The sequence below is a fragment of the Cygnus olor genome, chromosome 12, assembly GCF_009769625.2.
Source record: "Cygnus olor isolate bCygOlo1 chromosome 12, bCygOlo1.pri.v2, whole genome shotgun sequence".
Taxonomy (NCBI): Eukaryota; Metazoa; Chordata; class Aves; order Anseriformes; family Anatidae; genus Cygnus; species Cygnus olor.
The window spans coordinates 3,373,810-3,395,890 of NC_049180.1; the positions used below are offsets into that span (position 1 = coordinate 3,373,810).

Genomic DNA, 22,081 nt, shown 5'->3' on the forward strand with positions numbered 1-22,081 from the left:
CAAAATTATGATTTTATTGAACATTTGCGGGGAAAAACGCCAAGATTCTGGAGCCACAAGGAGGAATGCATCTCATGACGCCCACCCTCAGGACCCCTCCTCCACACCCACTGAGGCGAAGCCCCGCCCACTCGGGCATCAAAACCTCCCCGCCGGCGTCGCGCGCTTGCGCAAACCCCCTCCGCTAACCAACGCCTGCGCAGCGCACATAGGGACGGACCCTACCCCGCGCCGCGCATGCGCAGCGCAGGCTGTTGGGGAGGGGGGGCGCCGGGCTTCCGCCTCCCGCCGGCGCCGCCCCGGCCGCTTCCGGGAGTCGTCGGCTCCGCCGAGCGCCCGGCCCCGGCCCCGGGCACGGCGGCGGCCCCGGCCCGGCCCGGCCCTGCAGCGGCGGGGCTCGGCCCCAGGAGGCCGCTGAAGGAGGAGCCGGGAAGGTCGGTGAGGAACCGGGAAGGTCAGTGCTGGAAAGGAGAGGGGTCGAGCCCTGTGGGAAGGAGGGGGTCGAGCCCCGGAGCGCTGCGAGGGGGGAGCCGGGCCCTGAGGGGACGCCGGGTGGTCTCTGCGGTGCTTGCAGCGCTGTGTGACGGGCTCGGGTGCTCTGGCACGGAGATGTGACTGGGAGCCTCGCCGGGGGTGTGATGGGGTTGGAGGTTCGGTGGCTGCTCACGTTAACGGGGTTAGAGGAGGTCTTTGGGAGCTGACGCTCTCCTGCTTCGAAAATGTACCGATAAAGGAGGGCTGTGCTAATTCGTCAGTAAATTAAATGAGAACTTAGGGCTTTTAGGTCAGATTTTAATGGCTGAAAGCTCGTGGTGGCCAAAAGAGATCGATAACACTTATCGCTCTTTAAACTTCTCTTGCTTTTGCCCTAACTTAATATACTTTGTACCGTACTTTTCCCATGAATTCCCCGTTTATGCCTTTTCTGAAAGCATGGGGAAACAAATTGGTAGTGTACTGCAGCAGTTGGAAGGCTGAAGACGAAGAATGGAAAGAAAACGTGAGAGTTTATTTTTAATTGCTGTGAGGAACCGTTGAAAACAAAGGCTTTAGCGCTCTCTTAATCGATGTTGAAAACCGCCAGTGCAAATATTTTAGCTTTGATCTGTGACGTTACTTTCTGTAACCTTGAAGGAAAAATCGTACGTGGATATAATAAGTGGCAGTCCCTGGTACTGCCACCTGGATACTGCAGTGCACTCAGTGAATGAGATGCCCAGGCTCATCCTCAAGTGAACGTGAGGATATGGAATAAATTTATCGATGTAAAAAGCACAATAAAAAAATAAATAAACTCTAAAGAAGAGCGTGAGGCAGTTGCCATTGGCAAAGGAGTAAAACTTGCAGTTGCCACATAGCGATGTGATATTTGTTTAAGCTTTCTGGAGTCTAATCTGAACTTGAGCCTGTGGCCCTCTTCCAGAAGAGGTAAGACAAACCCCAGCCGTAGCTCCTACATATCGTGCTTGTGTCCTTTCTCGAGTAAAGGTTGTTCGCTAATCCAGAAGTGTTTTGTCCTTGCTGTAGAAACTCAGTGAACTCGTCGTGTATTGGATCGCGTACGTCTTTGGTGGGCTCTGAAGTCTTGTGAAATATGTTCCCTTTGATTTCCATATTCATGGAGGGGAAAAAATTATTAAAAAAAGATGCTTTGTGCAACATCTCAGAAGCTACTTGGTATTTTGCTGAATATGGAAAAGTGACTTGGTACTGCAGATTTATCAGGTTTGTTGCTGACAAGCAAAACGCTTTAATACGTTTTTATAGGTGTGTGTTCTGAAGGTGTGAAGAGTTTTTTCTTTCACTTTGCATTTTTCTTTTTTGTTTTACCCAGAAATCACATTTCTGGTTTTTTGTGGATGCTTCTGAAGATGCTGCCAGCATAAAGACACGAGCAATTAGACGAGCAGCTTACCTGTGAGACATCCATACTTACGCTGAGTTACTGTATGCCTTTTTTCTGAGGTCATGTGGCACGTCCCCTTTTCAGAGCTGAAAAGAAACTCTTCCAGTGTTTTCTGTGGCTTTCCACTTTGTGTAGAGACTGGCGTAAGGAGAACCATTACAATAGTTTTAAACTTGCCTGTTAAATATGTAGTTTACTGAAGATCATCTCTTGAATTCGTCCACGGATGTGTGCATGTAGGCAGCATCACGTTGGTGATGTGTTTCCACTGTAAATCGTCAGTGTGCCTGCAGCAGAGCAGGTGGGGTTCAGTAAAAGGAAGGGTTACAAGGCATAAACGAGAAATTCCCAAGATAAGTACGGTACAAAATATGTTAGAGCAAAGGCAAGAAGGTTTTTAGAGAGGTGATGAGCCACGTCACGGAGGGCACGAGACAGAATCGGGGTTGTAGTTGATGGATTTATTTGGATTGTAGTTGCTGGACTGGTCCTGCTGAGCGCTAGCTGCTCCAAGCGGTTCTTGCACATTTCATGGTTGCTGAGAAAGCTTAACCTTGAAGTCGTAGTACCGAGCAGAGTTCCCTGCTGCAGAGCTTCCTGCTGCAGAGCTAGGCTGTTGCTGGGGCTGACCTAAAGGCTTTTCAGTACAGTTAATGGTCAACGTAGTTATTGGAGTGGTTTTATTTGTTTGCTGGGAGGTTGTTTGCCAGATAAGTCACTGAGCAGGGGTTGAAATGAGCCACAGTTGACTGAAGTGGCTTTGCAGTTGGGATTGTATGTATCTGTAATGAAAGGTAAGTTACCCAAATCAGGCGTGATTACCTCTAGATGCTGGCTGATGGATATTTATTTATCTGTCAGCAGTGAGTGGTCCAAACTGCTGATGATTTCAGATACAGTAAAAGGTTTGCCCATTTGGCTTACTTCGAAATTCTGCAGTTTTATTGAAGTTAATGTTTAAGCTATCTTATTTTAATGAGACTACGGTTCTGTGATCTTGATTTGCCACCAATGCTGTGTTTGCTCTGTAGGATTTAAATCAATCGTATGTGAGTGCTGCACGATTGTTACCCTAGTGTGTGGTATCTGACAGCATCCCTACGACTTTTCACTTATCAGTACTTAGTCAGCAAAGTTGAAATAAAAGCATTCTCTTAGCTTCACTGAAACTGAAGTACGAGGAATCATAAGAACTGTCTTGTTGCATAACTAGAAAGAAAAAGTGGCCCAAAAAAGATTTGGGCTTTAATGACTGATAGATTTTAAACCCGTACATTAATTCTTATCTGTATATCTGTTTTAAAAAAAAAAAGGTGTTTTTTTTCTAGATCAATGTTTTTGCTTTCTTCCTCAAAATATGGTGGGGAAAAGGACTGTACTTAACTCTAAAGTGCTCTTTTGTATTTAACTGACAGCAGAGGGGGCTTCGTGATGCAATAGTTGTGGATATCATCCATCCTTCTGAAGCCCGTGGTACCCTTATTCCACTAAACCTACTGAAGGGAGACTGGTGCAGTGCTCTTTAGCCTCGTTGGAGCCCTGCAAGCACGTTAGGCCCAGTCATTTTACAAGACCATCTTTCCAGTGACCTCGAGTTCGTAATGTAACATCAAATTTATTTTTTTATATATTGCCACGTGCTTTCTAAGCAGTCCTCGTGTCACTTCTTAGTACTGTTATTCCAATGATCTCTCTGCTGTTGGGGCCTGTGTTTCATTAACAATGAGAGCAGGTCAGATAAGACGCCCTTACCCTGAGAATTTCAAATAACACCTAAGAGGGGAGCTATATCAGATTAGATTTAATATAATCACCTGTGCAAATAGATGACGTTTTGCATGAAATGCTGAATAATTCAGTGTTATCTTCCAGTGCCAGCTAACGACTTTTAAAAGGTCAAATTAAAATCTTTGCTCCGAGTATTAGGGTTTAAAGCATCACGCTATGCCTGGAGATTTGGACTTCAAACGTGTAACAAGGATGCGATGTAAATTTTGGTTAGGACAGGCAGCAAAAAAATTCGCAGTCGACGGGAAAGCACTGAGCATCTCAGTGGGGGTGCAAAGCTCTTTGTGAAGTGTAAGTGCTTTTCAGACGTTGATCCCCTTCCCCTAGTAGGGGGACCGAGGTGGGGGGTAATGGTGGAGGCAGCCAGAGAGGAGAACAATGTGCAGGAGCAGGGGAAGTGGACGTGGAGGGAGGGATCACATGAGAATGAATCCGTTCTTGCACAAGCTGGACCGTGATGGCACTTCCGTGTAAACCAGTCGGGGGGATGCTACGAGGAACCTTGACATTTTGCACAGATGATTAGGGGGCTGACCAAACGAATCACGTCCCTGTCTTGTCAATGAGTTCACTGCTCATAATTTCAAATGATTACTCTGACTTCAATATTTCACCTGCAGAGGCTTAGCGTGTCGTCTTCCATTGCTTGTCATCCTCAGCTCGGAGAGCGGGTGGGTGATGCTGCAAATAAATGTGATATACACTCAGCGTGTCTTCTTTTTGTGAGTTTCTGCTCTGCTTCCACAAAATGCCACGTCAATGACAACTGAATGACTGTGGGTTTCACAACATTGTGAAAACTTGTTTAACAAAAATGTAAAAGGTTATTTATAAAGCAAAACAGAAAGCAGTCAGGAACCTCGCTTAGTTATATGTGCATAGAAAGCACTTCCTTACCTTTTAGGCTTCTATAGATTATACAAGTTTGTTTAAATAAGACACGAGTCTTCTAACTTCCAGGGGATTTCTGTCTTGGTATAACTTTCTTTGAACTGGGAAAAATTGAACATGAATACTGAAGAACTCAGTAGTGTTGCATTTGAAATAGTCAACTACTTTCAGAAGCTTTCCATTAAAAGTGGCTTCATATTTGCTTTAGCTGTTAAATGCCAGAATCCTTACATTACTCTCAAAATGCCTTAATTTAAATGAACCTTCCAAGTAAGAGTGAAGCTTCACAGAGGTTATTTTAAATACTGTAAAACAACAGAGGAAATAAACCTAGGTGCTTCCTCAGCCATAGTTAGACACAAATTTGAAATTCCTTCTACAAGCTGGTCATCTTACCCTGTACTATATAAAACAAAGGAAAAAAGTCATCCTTGGTTGGGTATGGGAGATTTAATTGCAAGGCAGATGTTTGTTTGCAGCAATAGGAGTGGGTAAGAGAAGGGCAATGGCAATAAAAGTCCCTGTGCAGGGATCTCAACTTAGTTTTTGGGAACAGCAACGCTTTGTGAGCATGCGTGTTCTCGCTAACTCTTCTAGTCAGAAACTCAGACTCACACCTCTGCTGTTCTCTTCCCCAAACAGGCATTTAACTCAGGGTTTTGTTCTGCAGTCCTGCTTCAAATGCCATGTGGCGATTTCCAAACTTTAACCGCTGGTTTTTTTCAAGCTTTGAAGTACCTGGCTCTCTAAATAAACTTTCTCCTCTTCTTTCATGATGAAAAAAGTAAACCTCTAGACTGCTAAAAAAAAGAAATGCCGTCACTTCACACGGTCTGTGTGCTGGGCTTGAGTATTGCATCCTTGTAAAAAGGAAGGAATGTGATTCAAGTTTGTGAAATGTTCATGTTGTGAAATCAGCATGGTTAGAACAGCTCCTGCCAGCATTTCAGTCCTTATGCTGCCCTGTGTAGCATAAGTCTCATGGTGGTTATTTGCCTCTCTGGTGGAATTCCAGCAAGGAGAACTTTCAGAGTGCATATTTCCCTTTGCATAATTGTGGGCCGTTTTCTTTTATATACAGATTCTGGAAGGAGTAGCTTCTTTATTTTGAATTGGCCATAGCTGGGTCTAATAATTGCTTAAAATAAATTTTCATAGTTTATCTTAAAATTACAAAAATAGTGCTATTCATGCTTGTTACCAAAAAAAAAAAAAAAAGCTTACTGTAAGCAATGAAGTCAGTCAAAGTTTGGGATTTTTTGGTATACTTTAACTCCTAATCATAGGGGAACAGCAAACAGGAAAAACAAACTTTTTGACTACATTAGATTGTAATGTTAAAATCTGGATACCCAACTCATCTTAAACAAAAAGTATGAACGGGATAGATCTTGTTTAGTGTTACCCGAAACACTGTTTAGAGTTTTTTAGAACGTTGTTTATGGTAGCTTAAGCAGTGTAAAAATTTTTTCCTGTGGTCAGAAACTTGCTTGCTGTAATTACATGCAGCATATTTCAAAGTGCTCCTATCATCGTGCATTATTTGTGCTTGACATTTTCCTGACGAAGCGAGAGTCCTTTACTAATGAGTTTTTTGACGATGTCTTTTCAGATTACATCAAATATGACTATGTGAATAGCCTAGTATAGCCCAAAGGAAGGACATGATGTCAGAATAACATACAAAACATTTGTGAGGTATGCAGTTTTTTTTCCTGTTGTGTTAAAAATTTCTCGTTTGCCTTTTATGCAGTTAAACAAAATAAATACAGTAATTTCATGCCACTCCATTTGCATGCTGCAGTAGTTGTTTGCAGAATTAATCAAAAATTCACGTCATGACATACACAACTATTGATTTATTTCTTTTCAGAATCTTGATGTCCCAATTTATGATAACTTGTTGGTTTGAGCAACTGAAAACTTGCCTTGATTGAAAAATAATTGCATGTTTCTGCTGCTGTCGCACCCTATGTGGAGGGAATTCCAAGTTTGTGTTCTGTATGAGGCTTCAGTTTGGGAGCTTGGTTGTTTTTTTTTTTTTTTTTTGGTTCATCGATTCCTCTAAAACACTTCAAAGCATCTATACAGCAAGAGGTCTTGGAGGAATAACAATTTAAAATGTTGTGTTTGAATCTTTGCACTGCAATCTGCATGCGCTTGCTGTCATTTCTAGTCTTTAAGATTATTCCAGCCTGGTTCTAGCCATTAAGACTGAAGGATCAGAAAGACTTGCTAGGCAGAATACGTTTATCTGACTTGATTCCCGTAGATGAGACTGGGAGTGTTTTAAAGGGTCTGAAACCACATAGCTTCATCTGAAACCTATGTCAAATGTGAGTCTTGGTGATGGTCACTTTGACCATTTTAGACTAACAAAGTGATCCTGTATTCAAGGTCTTGGGATGTAACCTGAAGTCTCGTATAGGCTGCTATTATTATGGGGAAAGACCTGAGACTTCTACGTAGCTGCCAGCAATCAATATAATGCTTTCAAGTTTCCCTTCGATATGGCCTTTAATAGCATGAATCGATATAATTTTTAGAGCACAGTATACTTCTAAGGCAGGAGTCTAATCTTGATGCATACGATTTAAGCTTTAATTTGTCTCCGGTTTGTTGGTAGCACTTCAGTTCCACCATTCTGTGTCTTTGCCTGTTAGAGTTGTCTTGGAAAATAATCCTGTTTTCCTGAAGGCTGTTAAGGCTTCAAGTCATGTTTTTGTTCCACGTTGGAACAGCAGCAAAGCTCTAAAAGCGTTTTCATGAAATTAAATTAATATGTTCTTTGAAAATCTGATTCATGTAATCTGTTGCCACGCTAATTTAGCCACTGCCATTTGTTTCCCTTAAGTTTGGTCTGATCTGAAATCGTTTTGTCAGTTATCCAATGTATTTTTGTAACAGTTTTGTTGTCTTTTTTTTTTTCTTTAAATACAATAGCACTTTTGTCAACAAACTTACTTGCTTTCTAACTTGCTCTGTTTTCCATTAGCAGTGTACTGGAACAGCTTTGTTTCCATTCTGTTTTTTTCCTTCTGCTTTTCCTCGGGTTGCAGAAGCAGTACAAAAACTCAACAGGCTGGTGCCATAGTTTGCTGTTTTCTGAGAGACATAAGCTGTAATTTTAGAAAGAGCTTGCCATTTGGAATAGTCCGAGATAAAAGAAAGAGGTTGCATTTTTAACACAAGGAGAATGGTTTACAGGCATAGCGAGGTGGAAATAAAATCATTCAGGCATTGAAGTAGCATGATAAAAAATATAGTTGTGAGATTATAACACTCAGTGAATAGCTTACAGAAACTTTGATGAAACTTTGTGAATGAGTCTGATAACAGTTTTTTGCTTCTGATGACAAATATTTTATCCTTATGCTGTCACAGAACTGTTCAGTCTTTGATCAAAAAAAAATCATTAAATATTTTGAAGCTGGATATGTTTTATCCTACAAAAATAGGAAAGGAGAGCGCCCCTATTTCTGGTTTCCTCACGCATAATAATGGTATCTTTGCTTCCTGCAGGGCAAGTCCGGAAAACCATGCAGTCATCAGGGCACAGGTTCCGTGATGTTGAGCACCACCCGCTTCTCGCCGAAAATGACAGCTACGATTCCTCTTCCTCAGAGGCCGACATGGCAGAGAGGGTTTGGTTCATCCGAGATGGCTGTGGTATGGTCTGTGCTATAATGACATGGCTTCTGGTTGTCTATGCAGACTTCGTAGTGACTTTTGTCATGCTGCTGCCTTCCAAAGACTTTTGGTACTCTGTGATCAACGGTGTTCTCTTTAACTGCTTGGCAGTGCTAGCTTTGTCATCGCATCTGAGAACTATGCTAACAGATCCAGTAAGTATGCGATCGCTCCTTGGTGTTGGAGTACTTTCATATAGCTCATCGGCTGCAGACAGATTTGGAAATGTGGTATCTGTGCCTTCCTGCCAGGGAAAGAAAGTAGTGTTAGATGCAAACTCCTCGAGTTGGAGGGACCATATTTATGCTTTGCATATTGTTCTGTCAATGAAACTACAAATAAGCTTTGACTTGAGGAGCAGGCGGCGGTGTAAAATGAATTATAAGGGAGAGGTAGGCTCATGAGAAATGCATTACATTTGTTAAATATTAACCCAGTATCTGAAGACGTTGATAAAGACACTGATAAAGCTTTAGACTTTTTTTTTATTCTCGCTTCTCCTTTTTTCCCCAGATTTATTTTCGAAACTTCATAAAAAGCCGTAGTTACATCCTGTTGATCATTTGAAATGTCTTCCATTTATGTGGAAGAACTTTTAGACATAAACATGCTGAAAAACCTCAGTCACATACCCACATAAAGTCACAAGTACTGTACTACGTCACTTGTGTTATCTCATTTAGATATGTGGAGTCATTGGGAAGCAAGATGTAAGTTTAACAAGCATGTGGTTGCAAGAATTGATGTGAGAGGTCTTAGAAGCATTCATTTCTTAGGACTTTTAAATTCAGGAATTCAAGAGGTTAAACTGTTTATGTTGTACAAAAATCTATCACTCTTCTAGGAAAGAAATCTGTGGAGAGAGGATTGAGGGAGAGAAAAAATATTTTCTCCATGATTTTGAGACAGTAACAGTATATAAAAATTAGGGAGTGGTCCAAATAAACAGCAGGGTGTTACAGCTAATGTTTTACTGGATCGTTGATTTATTTCTGAGTCCACACCCAGTGATGAAAATGTCATGACTTCTACAGACTGTGACAGCTAAGAAAGTTACTAGCTTAAGGTTAGGTTACTTAAAAATATGTACTGTTAATACTGTATGTCTTTCTAGACCCATATCGTTCTTTATGGATAAAACACGATTGAAACTGAGATGATTCACCACCTTTTTTTCTTCACTCCTTTCCTGTCTCCAAGAATGGAAGACATGACTATGTGATAGATGCTAAGATTGAAGGAAAGAGGAATAAACCATCTGTAAACACATATGAATTATAACATACTCTCATAAATATTTTTAATTGAAAAGAATTAACAGTCTGAGATTAGAAAAGATATTATGGAAATAGTGTATTTTATCATCAAAATGCTAAAGGCGTGACCTGAGGATGCAATCCTTATTGACAAGTGAATAGGTGAATTTGAGATGTTTTGTAAGGCTAAATTTACCCAGAACAAGATAAGTTTACGCATTTAGGAATTATCTCTTCAAGGTAATTCACTATGTCTATAGTAAAGTACTTTCCTAACTTAAATGTGAACATTCGTACTGAAAAACAAAACACAAAAGCAACACACCATGGTGTTTAGAAGCTCTCTCTTTTGTACCCCTTCAAAGACAGCTGGCTCAAGTTTGAAGCACCATTTAGCCAAAGAGCGCTGTTGTGGTGCGAAGAGTCCGTCGGGGGCAGGACTTGGACTGCCTCTCAAGCAGGATAAACGCAAGGTTGTTACTCCAGGCCATGGGCAACAAAAACAAGAGAAGAGTCTGCCCAAGTCTAAAGTTATTTTACAGTTGAATGTACAGTGCCTGCTGGTTTGTTAATCCTGTCCCAAAAACTTAAGGTGTGTACATAAGTGATGATGTTGCCAGTGGGCTTTTTTTTTCTACTGGGAGACAATTATAGACCATTGCAGTTGGTTTAAGCCAAGCTGGAGAAAGTTATCCCTGTGTGAAGTAAGCGATGGCCTGGAGGAGTTGGCACAGAAAAGCTGTAGCACTTTCATTTCACATCATGCTTTATTTCAAAATCACTTCCTGCCGCAGATACGCGTTTAACTCCATAAATAAGCAAAGTGACAATGGTACTTTGCATTGTTTCCTTCCTACTAATCCAAAGTTATATTCTGATATCTTGAGGCTATGGACCAATACTGTTACTGGAAGAAGCAATTCTGCCTCTTCCTGGCTGTTCATCGTCATTCTCTGTGTCAGAGCAGCTGCTAATGCAGCTCTGTGGTGAAAATTCAGAGAGCTAATAACCTAAAAAAGAACCACGTTTTCTGCTGAGTTATTTTTCTTCTGGATCAGTTCCTTCAGCATGTTTGCCGTGCATATACGCAAACTTTCACAGTAGCAAAAGGCAGAAGGAAATGCTAGGTGCAGGCTGAAGAAGCTGATGGTGGTACATGACAGCGTACAAGTCAAAAGTTTGAGTGTAAAGGGGGAAAATAACGGTGATTTGTGGTTCTAGAAAACTTGCGTACATGGGGCAGGCGGCAAAATCTTGGGTTTGGAGAGTTGAAGTGAAATCTTACAAGTAGCTGTGGCTGAGCTAACTTGTGGATGGCTTGGCCTAATAACGGAAAGTCACAATTAACATGAGAAATCATAGTGCTGAGTAGTGCTCGCTTGGAGTAACTTGTAAGCAAATAGTGTACCTGCCATGCCTATGTCTGAATGTAAAGACGCCTTCCTCTTCATCCTATTTAAGTGACTACAGATTCCACCAGAATTATGCTAATACTTGGCCACGGGTGAGCCTCGCTGAAATGAAACTGAACTTGAGGTCAAGCAGAGGTAGCTTACTCATTTGGAAGTGATTCTGGCTTATGGCAGACTAACTTAAAGTAAATTAACTTATTTCAGCAGTTACCTGGAGATTACTGGCCTGAAGTCTGTAAAATGTATTTTTAAATGCTCTCATACCATTTAAGCAGCTTTTTCTCTTTTAATTGAAATGATTTCAGGGGGCTGTACCCAAAGGAAATGCCACTAAAGAATACATGGATAATTTGCAACTAAAACCAGGAGAAGTGATCTACAAATGTCCAAAGTGCTGTAGTATCAAACCTGAACGTGCACACCATTGCAGGTATGGCATAGTTTTTTTTAAAAGCAATTACTCATGTTTAATCTTGGAATAATGTTCCTGTTTTCCATGCTAATTTTTGCCCGCAAATTTCTTTCAATATCCAATAAACTTTTCAGATTTGTACATTGCAGAGTGTCCTATAGAATATTATGACTGAAAACATGGATGAGAGGAAGGAAGCAAGAGATACAATAATAAAAAAAAAATCTGAGTGTGGCATCTCATATTTTTTGATCTGTGAATATTTCCTGTACATCATTCTAATTTAATTGTGCCATATTTGTGATAATGCAGGGCAAAGGAAAGAATGTCAAAGAATTTTCTGGTAGAAGCGGATTAAAGAAGACTCCTGCAATCTTAAATTAAAAAAAAGACACAGATGTGTTTTTAACTATTGCTTTAATTTGTATTCTTCTTGTCTTTTTAGTGCTTCATTTGAAACTATATGTGAATTGTTTGGTTATTTTCCCAAAGTTGCATGAAAAATCAGTTAAATGTACTGCTGCTTGTTGGAGACTTCATTTTCATTGGGACAGAAGTGATGATAATTTGAACTTAGTGTGCTATGCAAGAGATAGTAAATGTGTCCATTTTTAATTCTCAGTCTTTTGAGTTTTCAGGCACTGTGGACATGCATTTGTAATATTTATAGTGTGAGAGTTGAAAATAGATATGCCTGCATAATTAAGGCTTATATAAATACGTAAATATTCTAGTGGCCCTTCCTAGGTGTGAGGGGTGATGTGTATTGAATTGTGTGGCGTATTCAATTTAAGTCTCTGAGTTAGTAGCCGTCAAAAGAACAGAAGTCTTGTCAGGGCTCTCAAATATTCTGTAAATGTGTGGTTTCTAAATTAAAAGTCTCAGTGTATGTCACTTATCCGTGTGAAAGTTACGGCTGAGAATCCATTTCCACTATAAATACTCTGCCTTGGCACTGAAATCTTGTTCTCATCTCAGATGTGAGTGGGTTTGTGTATCTGGAGTGTGAAGGCAGAAGTTTCATATATAGTCGAGTAGAGAATGCTCTTCAGTTAATTTATCTGTGTTTCAGGTTAGCTGCAGCATGGATACAGGTACCAGGCCTGGCTTCGTGTGCAGTGAGCTGCCTTGATGAGCTCCGGCGGAGCATTGTGTGAACACAGCTGTACTGCTTGCTGGGCAGGCTTGGGGGCAGGAACAGGGCAGCTGCTTTCTTGTGGCAGAATGTAAGCCGTTACCCTCTGGGGATGCAAAATAGCTTTGTGCAGTCCGCTCACGTGTCTGAGCGTTGTGTTCATGGGATGCAGTAAAGGGATGCAGAGGCTCTGCTGCCTGTAGGTTGGATCTTGTTGATTTGCTCATTTTAGATTTAGGCCGGCTTCCACGGGGACTTTGCAGGTATCTTTGTGAAGTGTTTCCACCATCTTGGTTCCCTATAGAATTGGCTAATTTTGAAATAACCCTAAATGAAGACATCTTACGTTGAATTCTGCATAGGAATAAAGAAGCTGGAGGACTGGAGAGCCTAGAGCCTGTACAGCTGCAAGGATCTGCTTGTGTGGTGGATGTGCAGCTAACAGCTACAGAGGCTTCAGATGAGTACTGCAGAGTCCCTGGGCTACATCTGGGCTGTCATCCTCAGGTGCTGTTACGTTGGGTGTTGCAGTAGCCTGTGATCCCAGAGAAGGCAATATTGATTGAAAAATTAGTGTTTCTTCACAGAAAAAGAATAAAAATATGCTAAGGAAGGACTTCATATGCCTGGAAGTGCACATGCTATCTGTTGTAATCCTGCTGTCATCTTTTCCTCAGGAGTTGGATATCTGGTTTAACTCTATTTATTTGTTACCTGTACCATGCTGCTAGTAATTTCAGTTAACTTTTCCAAAGTAAAACAAAGGATTTTTCTTGTAGTTTCTTGAATGTTGGATACATGATGCAAGGACAGACAAATGAGCTGGAAATCACCTACAAGAATCTGCTGCTTTGCTGTATATTTAGCGCTGCAGAAGTGTACCAGATAGCAAAAAAGGTTTGCTTGATTACACTGCCAGCTTTTTATTAGCTTACAAATCCATTCCAAGGATATTAAAAGGACAGTCTAGTCCCAAATAGTCAAAGTGGCAATTTTGTGATAGAAGAGAGTTGAAAATGGAAATTGAAGTTGGTTCCTGTTGGGAAATAGTTACACTCAAAGCCACAGCGCAGGTTTTGAGTAGTAAATTATTAATAGAAGAGGCTCTTATGCTGTAGTTATCAAAACTGTTGTGCAACGCTGCAGAAGTTCTTTTGAGGAAGAAAAATAGTTTCATAATACGCATTAGCGATGGGAAAACAAGCAAGAAACCTTTACTTACAGTTAAGTAGCCTCCATGAAATACTTGAAACTAAGATTATACTGAGCAGTTAACATTTTCAGCATAAGAAGGAGGCTTAGCCCATGTGAATGTTTTATCAGTTTCACCGAAGGAGCACAGCTGTCGTTATTTCCAGCCTGTGGTTGTGTGCAGGGAACTGTTATTCAGAATCAGGTCACCGAGATGTTTGCATGAGTTTTTCTGTGAATTTCCGTCACCCAGACCAGGTTCCCTTCAGCCACTAGCTGTGTCTTTCTGAAAGGTACCTTCAGCATTCAAGTATAATTTCACCTGCAGTTGCCTGTGTGTTCAGCAGCAGCACTGAGCTGGAGAAGACCTTCCTTTGTCCACAGCTGCATTTTCTCACTGCTGTACTGCTCCTTCCTCCTGAGTAGGTGTGAGTATTCATGCAGCTGCTCAGTGAAATGACCCAGCTTGCAGCTAAGGGAGCGAATTCCCCAAACTCTTTGCTGCACGAACATCTGTGCTGGGAGAAGGGAAGGAGCAGAATACCAGCAACTGGGGTAGGAAGCAAGCTGCCCCACTGTCGGCAGCATCACTGCCAGCTTGTTTGTTGGCTGGAAGCGCTGGCTGAATCGTGGCGTTAAATGAGAAATGAAGGCAGGGTTCCAGACATCTGATGTCTTGGAAGAGCCGAGTAGGCTTGTGAGAAATACTGAATGAGCAAAAGTGAGTCCTGCCCACTTCGCATCCTTCGTGTTTGGCTTGATTCAAACCCGGGTATGATTTTATTCAGTACTTTACCTTAATAGTCTCTGTAGGGTGACAGCATATGTTCTGTGTTACATCAGAAGGCTGCATGGCTCTGCTAGCGTTAGCTCACCTTCCCCAGCCTCAAGGGAGGTAACGAGAGGCTGACTTACAGGCTCACGCTGTGAAAGGAGAATCTTCTGGAGAGCCTTCTGAATGCCTCCTCTTGAACAATACCTGCTTCTTCCGCGCTAGAGAATGGTTGCAGTGTTTGCTTGTGGTGTTGGTTTTCTGTGCGTGACTGGCACCATTTGAAAAGCAATTTGCATCAGCGGAGTTATCGTCTTCAGTGCTGATAAACCAAGAGGCAGCAGGAACACAGGGACTGGGTCATGATAGCCCAGAGCGATGGGAGCTTTGGAAGAGCAGTTTGAGATTTGGGACTCCTTTCTATTACCTGCACAGGAGCACGTTCTGCCTCTTGCTGAATTACTTTGTAGTCATGCACATGCAATGACTTAAAAATGATTTTATGCCTGTGAGCACTGATTATTTTTTTCCACCTTTCCTCACTCTAGTGACAATCATCTAGCCTTGCTTTGTGGCTTGTTCCTGCAGCACTCATAGATATTACACATAAATATTAAAAACAAAGGGTTTTGAATAACGGTGTCTGAATTTGTGAGGCTTATTTGGCTCTTTGTTTGCTGAAATGAAAATGCATAACAGTTTGGATGTTTTGCAGGGAAATATGAAACGCTTTGGGTCTGTGCCTATCCGAAGCACAAAGCTAGGAAAATGAAATATTAACATTATTTAAGCTGTTGATGATACAAGGAAGAAGTTCAACACGTTGCAGCTGTTCTGTTTTTCTTGCATAACTGTTCACATTTGGTCGCAGATGGGCCTGAATATAAGAGAAGTGAGCCCTCCAGTGCCTTATGGCCTAGCAGATGCAAAATGGAGTTACTGAAATATTTGACTTTTTTTGGAAATAGCCGTGACTCAGAACTGAGCAGGAACTAAGCAATTAGTTGCAGAACTAACAAAGAACATTAGTGTTTAAGTATCCGTTAATAAGTAGGCAAAGAATGTGTGCTGTGTATAGTTTTAATTTCTTGTTTTATGTTGAAGTGAATTGTGACATGGTAAGCAGTTGTTTGGAGATTTTGATTGTATGTGTTTAGAGTTGTATGGCCAGTTGATACCTTGAGTAACATTTTTTTCTTGAACGTGTAAAATATTTTTCCAGATTCAAAAACTACTCTTACAGCTTGTCACCCTATAGATTGGAACTAATGATTTTGTCTTTAAAAAAAAAAAGTTTTAATAATCTTAAATCTAGAAAAGACTGAGGCTTTGTTCATTCAGTGCTGCAAGTGTCTAAAACAAGTTACTGGATTCACTTGGTTGTGTGTTTGTCTGCAATGATTCTCTAGAGTAAGTGAGAACACGTATTGTTTATCTTATGTGAAGAGCATCTTACCTATATGGTCGGTTTTAAAACAGGCAAAAGTGACCAAATATTTTATTTGCATTACTTTAAAGAAACTGGTAGTGGAATCGCTGTTTTCAGTTTATCAGGAAAATATATTTCAGCCTGTTGTATTTTGGCAACTGGATTTCTATCTCAAAATCTAACTTACTGTTTCTCAACAAATGTCTCTCTTCCTTTCCCTTAGTATTTGCAAACGATGTATTCGAAAGATGGATCACCACTGCCCATGGGTGAATAATTGTGTGGGGGAGAAAAATCAGAGGTTTTTTGTTCTGTTTACGGTAAGTGAAAGTCAACAGCAGCATGATCTCAGTTTGAACCTACCTTGTTTATAACTATTTTGGTTTTGCTTTTTAGAGAGTAATGGCTTAAGGGCACAACTGCTTTATGTTTGTTTGTTTTTTCTCTTTCTACCCAAGATATCCTCCAGGTGGGAAGATATTTCTACCCATATTCATTTTAGTATGTTTTGTAAAGTGCTGTTTTAAGTCATGATGATTTTGTAGTTTTGTATAGTAAAAATTAGTGAATTTGTAGTGTGATTTATGGAGTTGGTATTTATAAACTTTCATCGTTGCCCATGTTTTTAGATTCAGACCTAATTAAAACTTGTTTTTACATCATTGCTTTGAATTAAAAAATGAAATAGGGAAGTATATTGTGCAGTGTTAAAGGCTGTTTGAAAAGAATGTCTGGTTTGCTACCTGGCAGCAGTCAAAATTAAGCGCTCTCTCTCATTTCCAGATGTACATAGCCCTAATTTCAGCTCATGCGCTTATACTGTGTGGGTTTCAGTTTTTCTCCTGTGTCCGAGGGCAGTGGACTGGTAAGCAAATACTTAACTTTCACTATCTTAATCCAGCAGGTACTAAGTAAAAGTCATCATTTTCCACTTATTTCAGTCCCATGTATGAAGTATTATGGGACTTCAAGTGAGGTCCTAAAAACATTTTGATACCTGTTAAGTTTCTTATAATTGTGAAATGTTGCGTCAAGTGTCAAATAGCTAGCTTTTATTGCAGTTTGTTGAAGAGATGTCTTAGCATGAACATAATCTATAGATCTATTTTTTTATAACTACATATGTTGTTTTCACAGAATGCAGTGACTTCTCCCCACCTGTAACTGTGATCCTGATGATCTTCTTGTGCCTTGAGGGTTTTCTGTTTCTCACTTTCACTGCAGTCATGTTTGGCACCCAAATCCACTCAATATGCAATGATGAAACGGTAAGGACTGCTACTTCTATAAACTGTGACAATTCTACTGGGAAAATGTGATTATATATATTTTTATTTACATGAGGGAAAATTCTCATTTTGTAGGAAAATAATTTGAAATATAGTGTTTATTTTCTACAGTTGTAAAATGGTGAGACGTCTTTGGTATTTGTTTTCTAACAGACATTCTTGTATTGTTTGCTCTTCTGACAAATTCTGTAGTTAGGTTTTCAGTTACACGGATTGCACTACTTCAGTTTGGACTTCTACTTCTCAACCATCACAAACTCCTAAAATGTCATGAGAAGTGACTGCTTTCTTTAGCTGTTTGCTTAAACTAGCTATGTTGTTTCTACTCTTCACCCTTTCGTACTTTGATATATTTTATTAGAATATACCCATAGTTAGGACATTTGGCTCCCTTGCCTTGAGATCTGCAGTGTTAAGCCTTGAGAGGATGTTTTGCGCCAGATAATTGACTAGAAACGTAAGAAATTTGAGTATTGTGACTGTTCAGAATTTTCTCATCTGGGGCTGTTTAAAAATGTACTTTGTACTGAAGAGCTTTGTGTGTTACAGAAATGAAAAACAATTGGTAAATATCCAGCCTTCATTAGGAGAAAGATTTAAAAAAAAAAAAAAATTGAAGTAATGCATTTGGGAGAGTAAGCCTAGCTTCAGTAATTAGAGTACAAAGTCGTCTTGGAAGCCTTATTACATGGTTTCATTAAATGAGTAAACAGCTTTTAGTGTACGTGTATCATGTGCAGATGTTCTGGTTTCCAGATCAGCTTTTCTGCTCATTTTGTCTTTCAGTTTGGGAGGCTGGGGGAAAAGGTAGGGGTAGACCAAGCTGTCCTGTATACACTGTATATTCTAAGTCTTCTGCCTCGTACCCACAAGGCTAAATCAGCCATTCTTATTTCTTCCTTACTGAATAAACAGTAAGAAACTAATCGTCTCATAGCTGTTAATTAAAAGAATGTGAAATTGTCATTGGCTTTGATAATTCCTATTAGATGTCATTAAACTTTGGACTTTCAGTGTGTCACTGCATGTCTGTTTACATACAGGAGATTGAAAGACTGAAGAGTGAAAAGCCAACATGGGAGCGGAGACTACGCTGGGAAGGAATGAAATCTGTTTTTGGGGGTCAGCCTTCACTCCTGTGGATCAATCCTTTTGCAGGATTTCGAATCAGGCGAATTCTACTGAGAGCAAAGAAAGGAGGACCTGAGTTTTCTGTTTGAGTCTAGTTATGCTGGAACTTGCAAGAATACTATATAATATTTATTTGGGGCCAGAAAAGGCTGTCTACATATAATCTGTGACCAGGTGAAACTGATATCAGACATTTGCTTGTAGCAAGCAGAGTTTTATACGTTTATCGTCACAGACATCTCATTAACTTTCAGAGACACAAACTGGATCTGTAATGGTCTTAACAGCAAGATAACAAAGGAAAAGCACGTGGTCACACTAAAGAAGCCAAATGTTGTCATGCTACTGTAATTTATTTTATGAGATTAATTATGCATTTTTGTTAAACCCTTTTTATTTGACAAATGTTTGGGTAATTACCAGTGTGTTTTTATAAAAATTATATACTTAGGTGCAGTTGTCAATCAAGGAGGAGCATTATGGTGAAAGTTGATCTCAAATGAGACCTAGCTTTCTAAATCCAGTTTTCAGGGAATAGTGGTTTGTTCAGTTTTGATTTCTATTTCAGCTTGTCCTAATAAACAGAGCTGTACTTGTGTCCCACTTCAGACACACATTCCTCATATGCAAGTGATTCAAGGGACTTGTGCACATGACAGCATAACACGTCAGAGGCACTATTACACCCCTGCCAAATGTCTTCCCAGGCTCACAAAAGCATGTCCTGTGTTTGGCAGTTTTAATCTCGTGTGGCATTTCGGTAAGTTCTAAATCCTCAGTGAACAACACTTTTAACTAACAACTGCGGGCCGAGTTCTGCCCTCGGATATGCATCTCCAATTCTTAATGCATTGATTCCAGAGGAACTTAAGTGTATGTGTTTGAGGATTGTATCTTGTCCTCGGAGCAGGGGTAAATGGGACCAGTGGCTATATCCCCCTGTGTGGGATTTAAATGAAAGTACTGGAGATTGGAGTTAATCGACTGAAAACAGTTGTCTATAAGATCTTGTTCTGCCCTTTTTTTTTTTTTTTACTGTATAGGCTTTTCATAGATGGAAAGCTATTGACTCAGTTATCCCATGAACAAAGAGAGTGGAAGAACAAGGAAGGTTCCTCTAGTGCTGACAGAACTTGCCTCTTTCTCAAGGATTTTAAACGTAGAAGAATCTGCAATAAAATTATTTTTAATTTCACCGTTTTCCAACCAAAACTAAGAAAAGATCTAGAACTGCTTTATGTGGGCCTGACAAACAACAGTAGTGCTCAAAAATGTTTGTAAATCTTCAAGTAATTAAATGCAAACTGCAAGTAATGAAATTCAACTAACAGTGGATTCTTGAAAAATTACATTGAGACTATTTTTTGTATTGTTAATTTGTTCTATAAATTACTGACAATATAAAGGATAAAACAGGAGCCTTGATGCATAGCTTGAAATCGTGCCTAGAAAGTAAATAGCTCCCTGTTCTGGGACTTGCCTTAAAATTGTCCTGTTCTTGCTTTTGCTTTGCGAGTTGCACTGATCTGTCCCACCTCAAGCAGTTCAATGTGCTGAAGAATCTTGCATTTAGTAAGTTTACTTACTACAGAAGTTATAACTTCTTTTTTCAGTTACCTGCTTCTCCATTTCTTTGTAACTGTGACATCTTAGTCCCTGCTTCATCAGGTTTTATACCATTAGGTGGGTGAACTTACTAAGGGGTCCATTTATTATCGACGACCCTGCAAACAGAACCATGCAATACTACGTAGTAGGTTCACTTTGCCTGGGGGGGATGGTGTGTAAGGCTGGAGAATTTGGAGGTGGACACGTCCAATGGAATTGCAGCCAAATGAACAAAAGTACGTCTCATGTAAGTCAGGGGAATGTTGGAACTTCCACGAGAATCTTTGCATATTCAGTTGCACATCTTAAAGACTGGGAAAAAATGTGTCTGGCTTTGTCATGATTGTCATGAGGCTCTTAATGTGTATATTGTTTAATAAAATATCCTGATGAAAATCAGAAAATATCACTTCAAGCGGATGAACTCTGTGACTTAGCAAGTGTGTGCGTGTGTGAAATCAGGTTTACTTGGCTTTTCAAACCCTTGTTACGTTGTAATTTTTTAATGTAAAAAAATAAAGTAATGAATTGAAGACTTACAGTTGATTAACTTCTGCTCTGTATATGTTGCATTTTTGCACATATACATCCATATTCACATAGATTTCAGCAACTGCGGAGTAATGGTCTTGCATCCTTTGGCCTGTAATCTATCAACTAACAGTAGATACTAATTACAAATTAAGGATGATACTCTGCTTAGTAAGGATTTTAGGCTATGCTAAAGGCTTAGCTGCATCCTCTTACTAGTACCTGCTTCTCTAAGGCAGGTGTGATAAACATGCAGTGAATGCTTTCTGTTTGAAGACTCTTTACAGGATAATCAGGCTTTACACCTTCAAGGTGTTTCTGTAAAACAGGTTTGGACTCCCTAGTTTCTCTACCCAAATGTTGACCTTTTTCCCCTAGTTCTGTAGTTTGAGATACAAACTATAAACACACAGAGCCAAATGTTACAGTTGGCAAGGAAATGCACCCCTTACAGAGCAATAGGTAAGACTCTATTACTTGAGATGCATGGTGCGTGTTTTCTGACAAACAGCTGGCATCTTACAGGACTACTAAAATATTTTTAAGTTACGGTTTTGAGCTTTTCATTACCAGAAATTATTAGTCCAATAAAGCAGAAATTAATGAAGTACTGACTTCCAAGAACATTGGTTTAATTTAGAGTGGGATTTGACATAGCAAAATCTCCTCCTGGCTTTCCTATGAATCTGTTCTGGCCCTAAATGCAGGCCTGTTGTGAGTTAATGACATCAGTGTCAAGTGATATCAGGGCTTTGCAGCTACAGATTAGTATTTTTTTTTATGAAACAGGTGAAAATCCCTAGGGTATTTGTGATGGAGAAATCAACAGAGAAACTTGAAAACTTGGTTTTGAATTAAAAAAAAAAAAAGTCAAGCTTTCCTTTGAGAGTTGTGGACCATATGGAATTTATTTCCACTCGATTTCATTTCTTACCATTAATGAGTATAAATGTACATTTAATTTCTAGAAAAGTAATCTACATGATGGAGGAACTGGAAGCAATGTTACACAAGTACAGATGCAGCAGGAATGCTTGCAGTGGGACTTGTTTTCCAGATATAGCTGTTTCTAATCAAAGTTATCAGCATTTATATCAGATCAAATTCATCATAGACAGTAGAAAAATAAAACATTGTGACGTTAAGTCAAATTCAACCCAGTCCTCAATGGTTTTCAAATCTCTCTTATACTGTAGAATGGCAACTCTAAAATATCTCCCCAACCACTGAAATGACCTGAGTACAAAGCGTTCCCCCTTTTGATGCAGGTTCGGGTGCTCTTCCCAACTCCTCTTTCACTCAATCAGATTGCATTGTCATGGTGTCCTCCATCCGAGGACCTCAAAGTGCTTCACAAGCGTCAGTGAAAATAAGCCGTGGCTGGTCACCATCGTTTCATCTTTGTGATGAGCAGGGATGGTGCTTGTGGGGTGGCAGATCCATGCGATGCGACGGAACAAAGAATTCTCCATCGTGTCCTAGATTCAGTGTGAGACCATCCTTAATGCATTGAGAGCTGCCCGATGGAGGTCATTGGGCTTTTGCAGAAAAGAACATAAGCTTTGTAGAAATCCAGCAGTTGGCTTTCTAATGATGGTCAATTCATATGAATAAATGCTGTACCGCAGAGACTGCGCCTT

The 22,081-nt window shown here is 40.1% G+C and overlaps 1 protein-coding gene across 3 annotated transcripts; it reads left to right on the forward strand.

Moving 5' to 3' along the window:
* Positions 1 to 318: 318 nt before the first annotated feature.
* ZDHHC7 (zinc finger DHHC-type palmitoyltransferase 7) lies at positions 319 to 20,449 on the forward strand. 3 transcript variants are annotated; one of them, XM_040571045.1, is made up of 8 exons: positions 319 to 454; positions 6,198 to 6,283; positions 8,108 to 8,430; positions 11,249 to 11,373; positions 16,106 to 16,202; positions 16,666 to 16,747; positions 17,020 to 17,150; positions 18,215 to 20,449. In XM_040571045.1, the coding sequence occupies exons 3-8, from the start codon at positions 8,125 to 8,127 to the stop codon at positions 18,389 to 18,391; spliced, it is 918 nt and encodes a 305-aa protein (XP_040426979.1). In that variant the 5' UTR covers positions 319 to 454; positions 6,198 to 6,283; positions 8,108 to 8,124; the 3' UTR covers positions 18,392 to 20,449. The 3 variants fall into 3 exon arrangements, with proteins under 3 accessions (XP_040426979.1, XP_040426978.1, XP_040426980.1); XM_040571046.1 differs by having other exon boundaries at positions 396 to 434; XM_040571044.1 differs by lacking the exon at positions 6,198 to 6,283 and having other exon boundaries at positions 332 to 454.
* Positions 20,450 to 22,081: the final 1,632 nt, after the last annotated feature.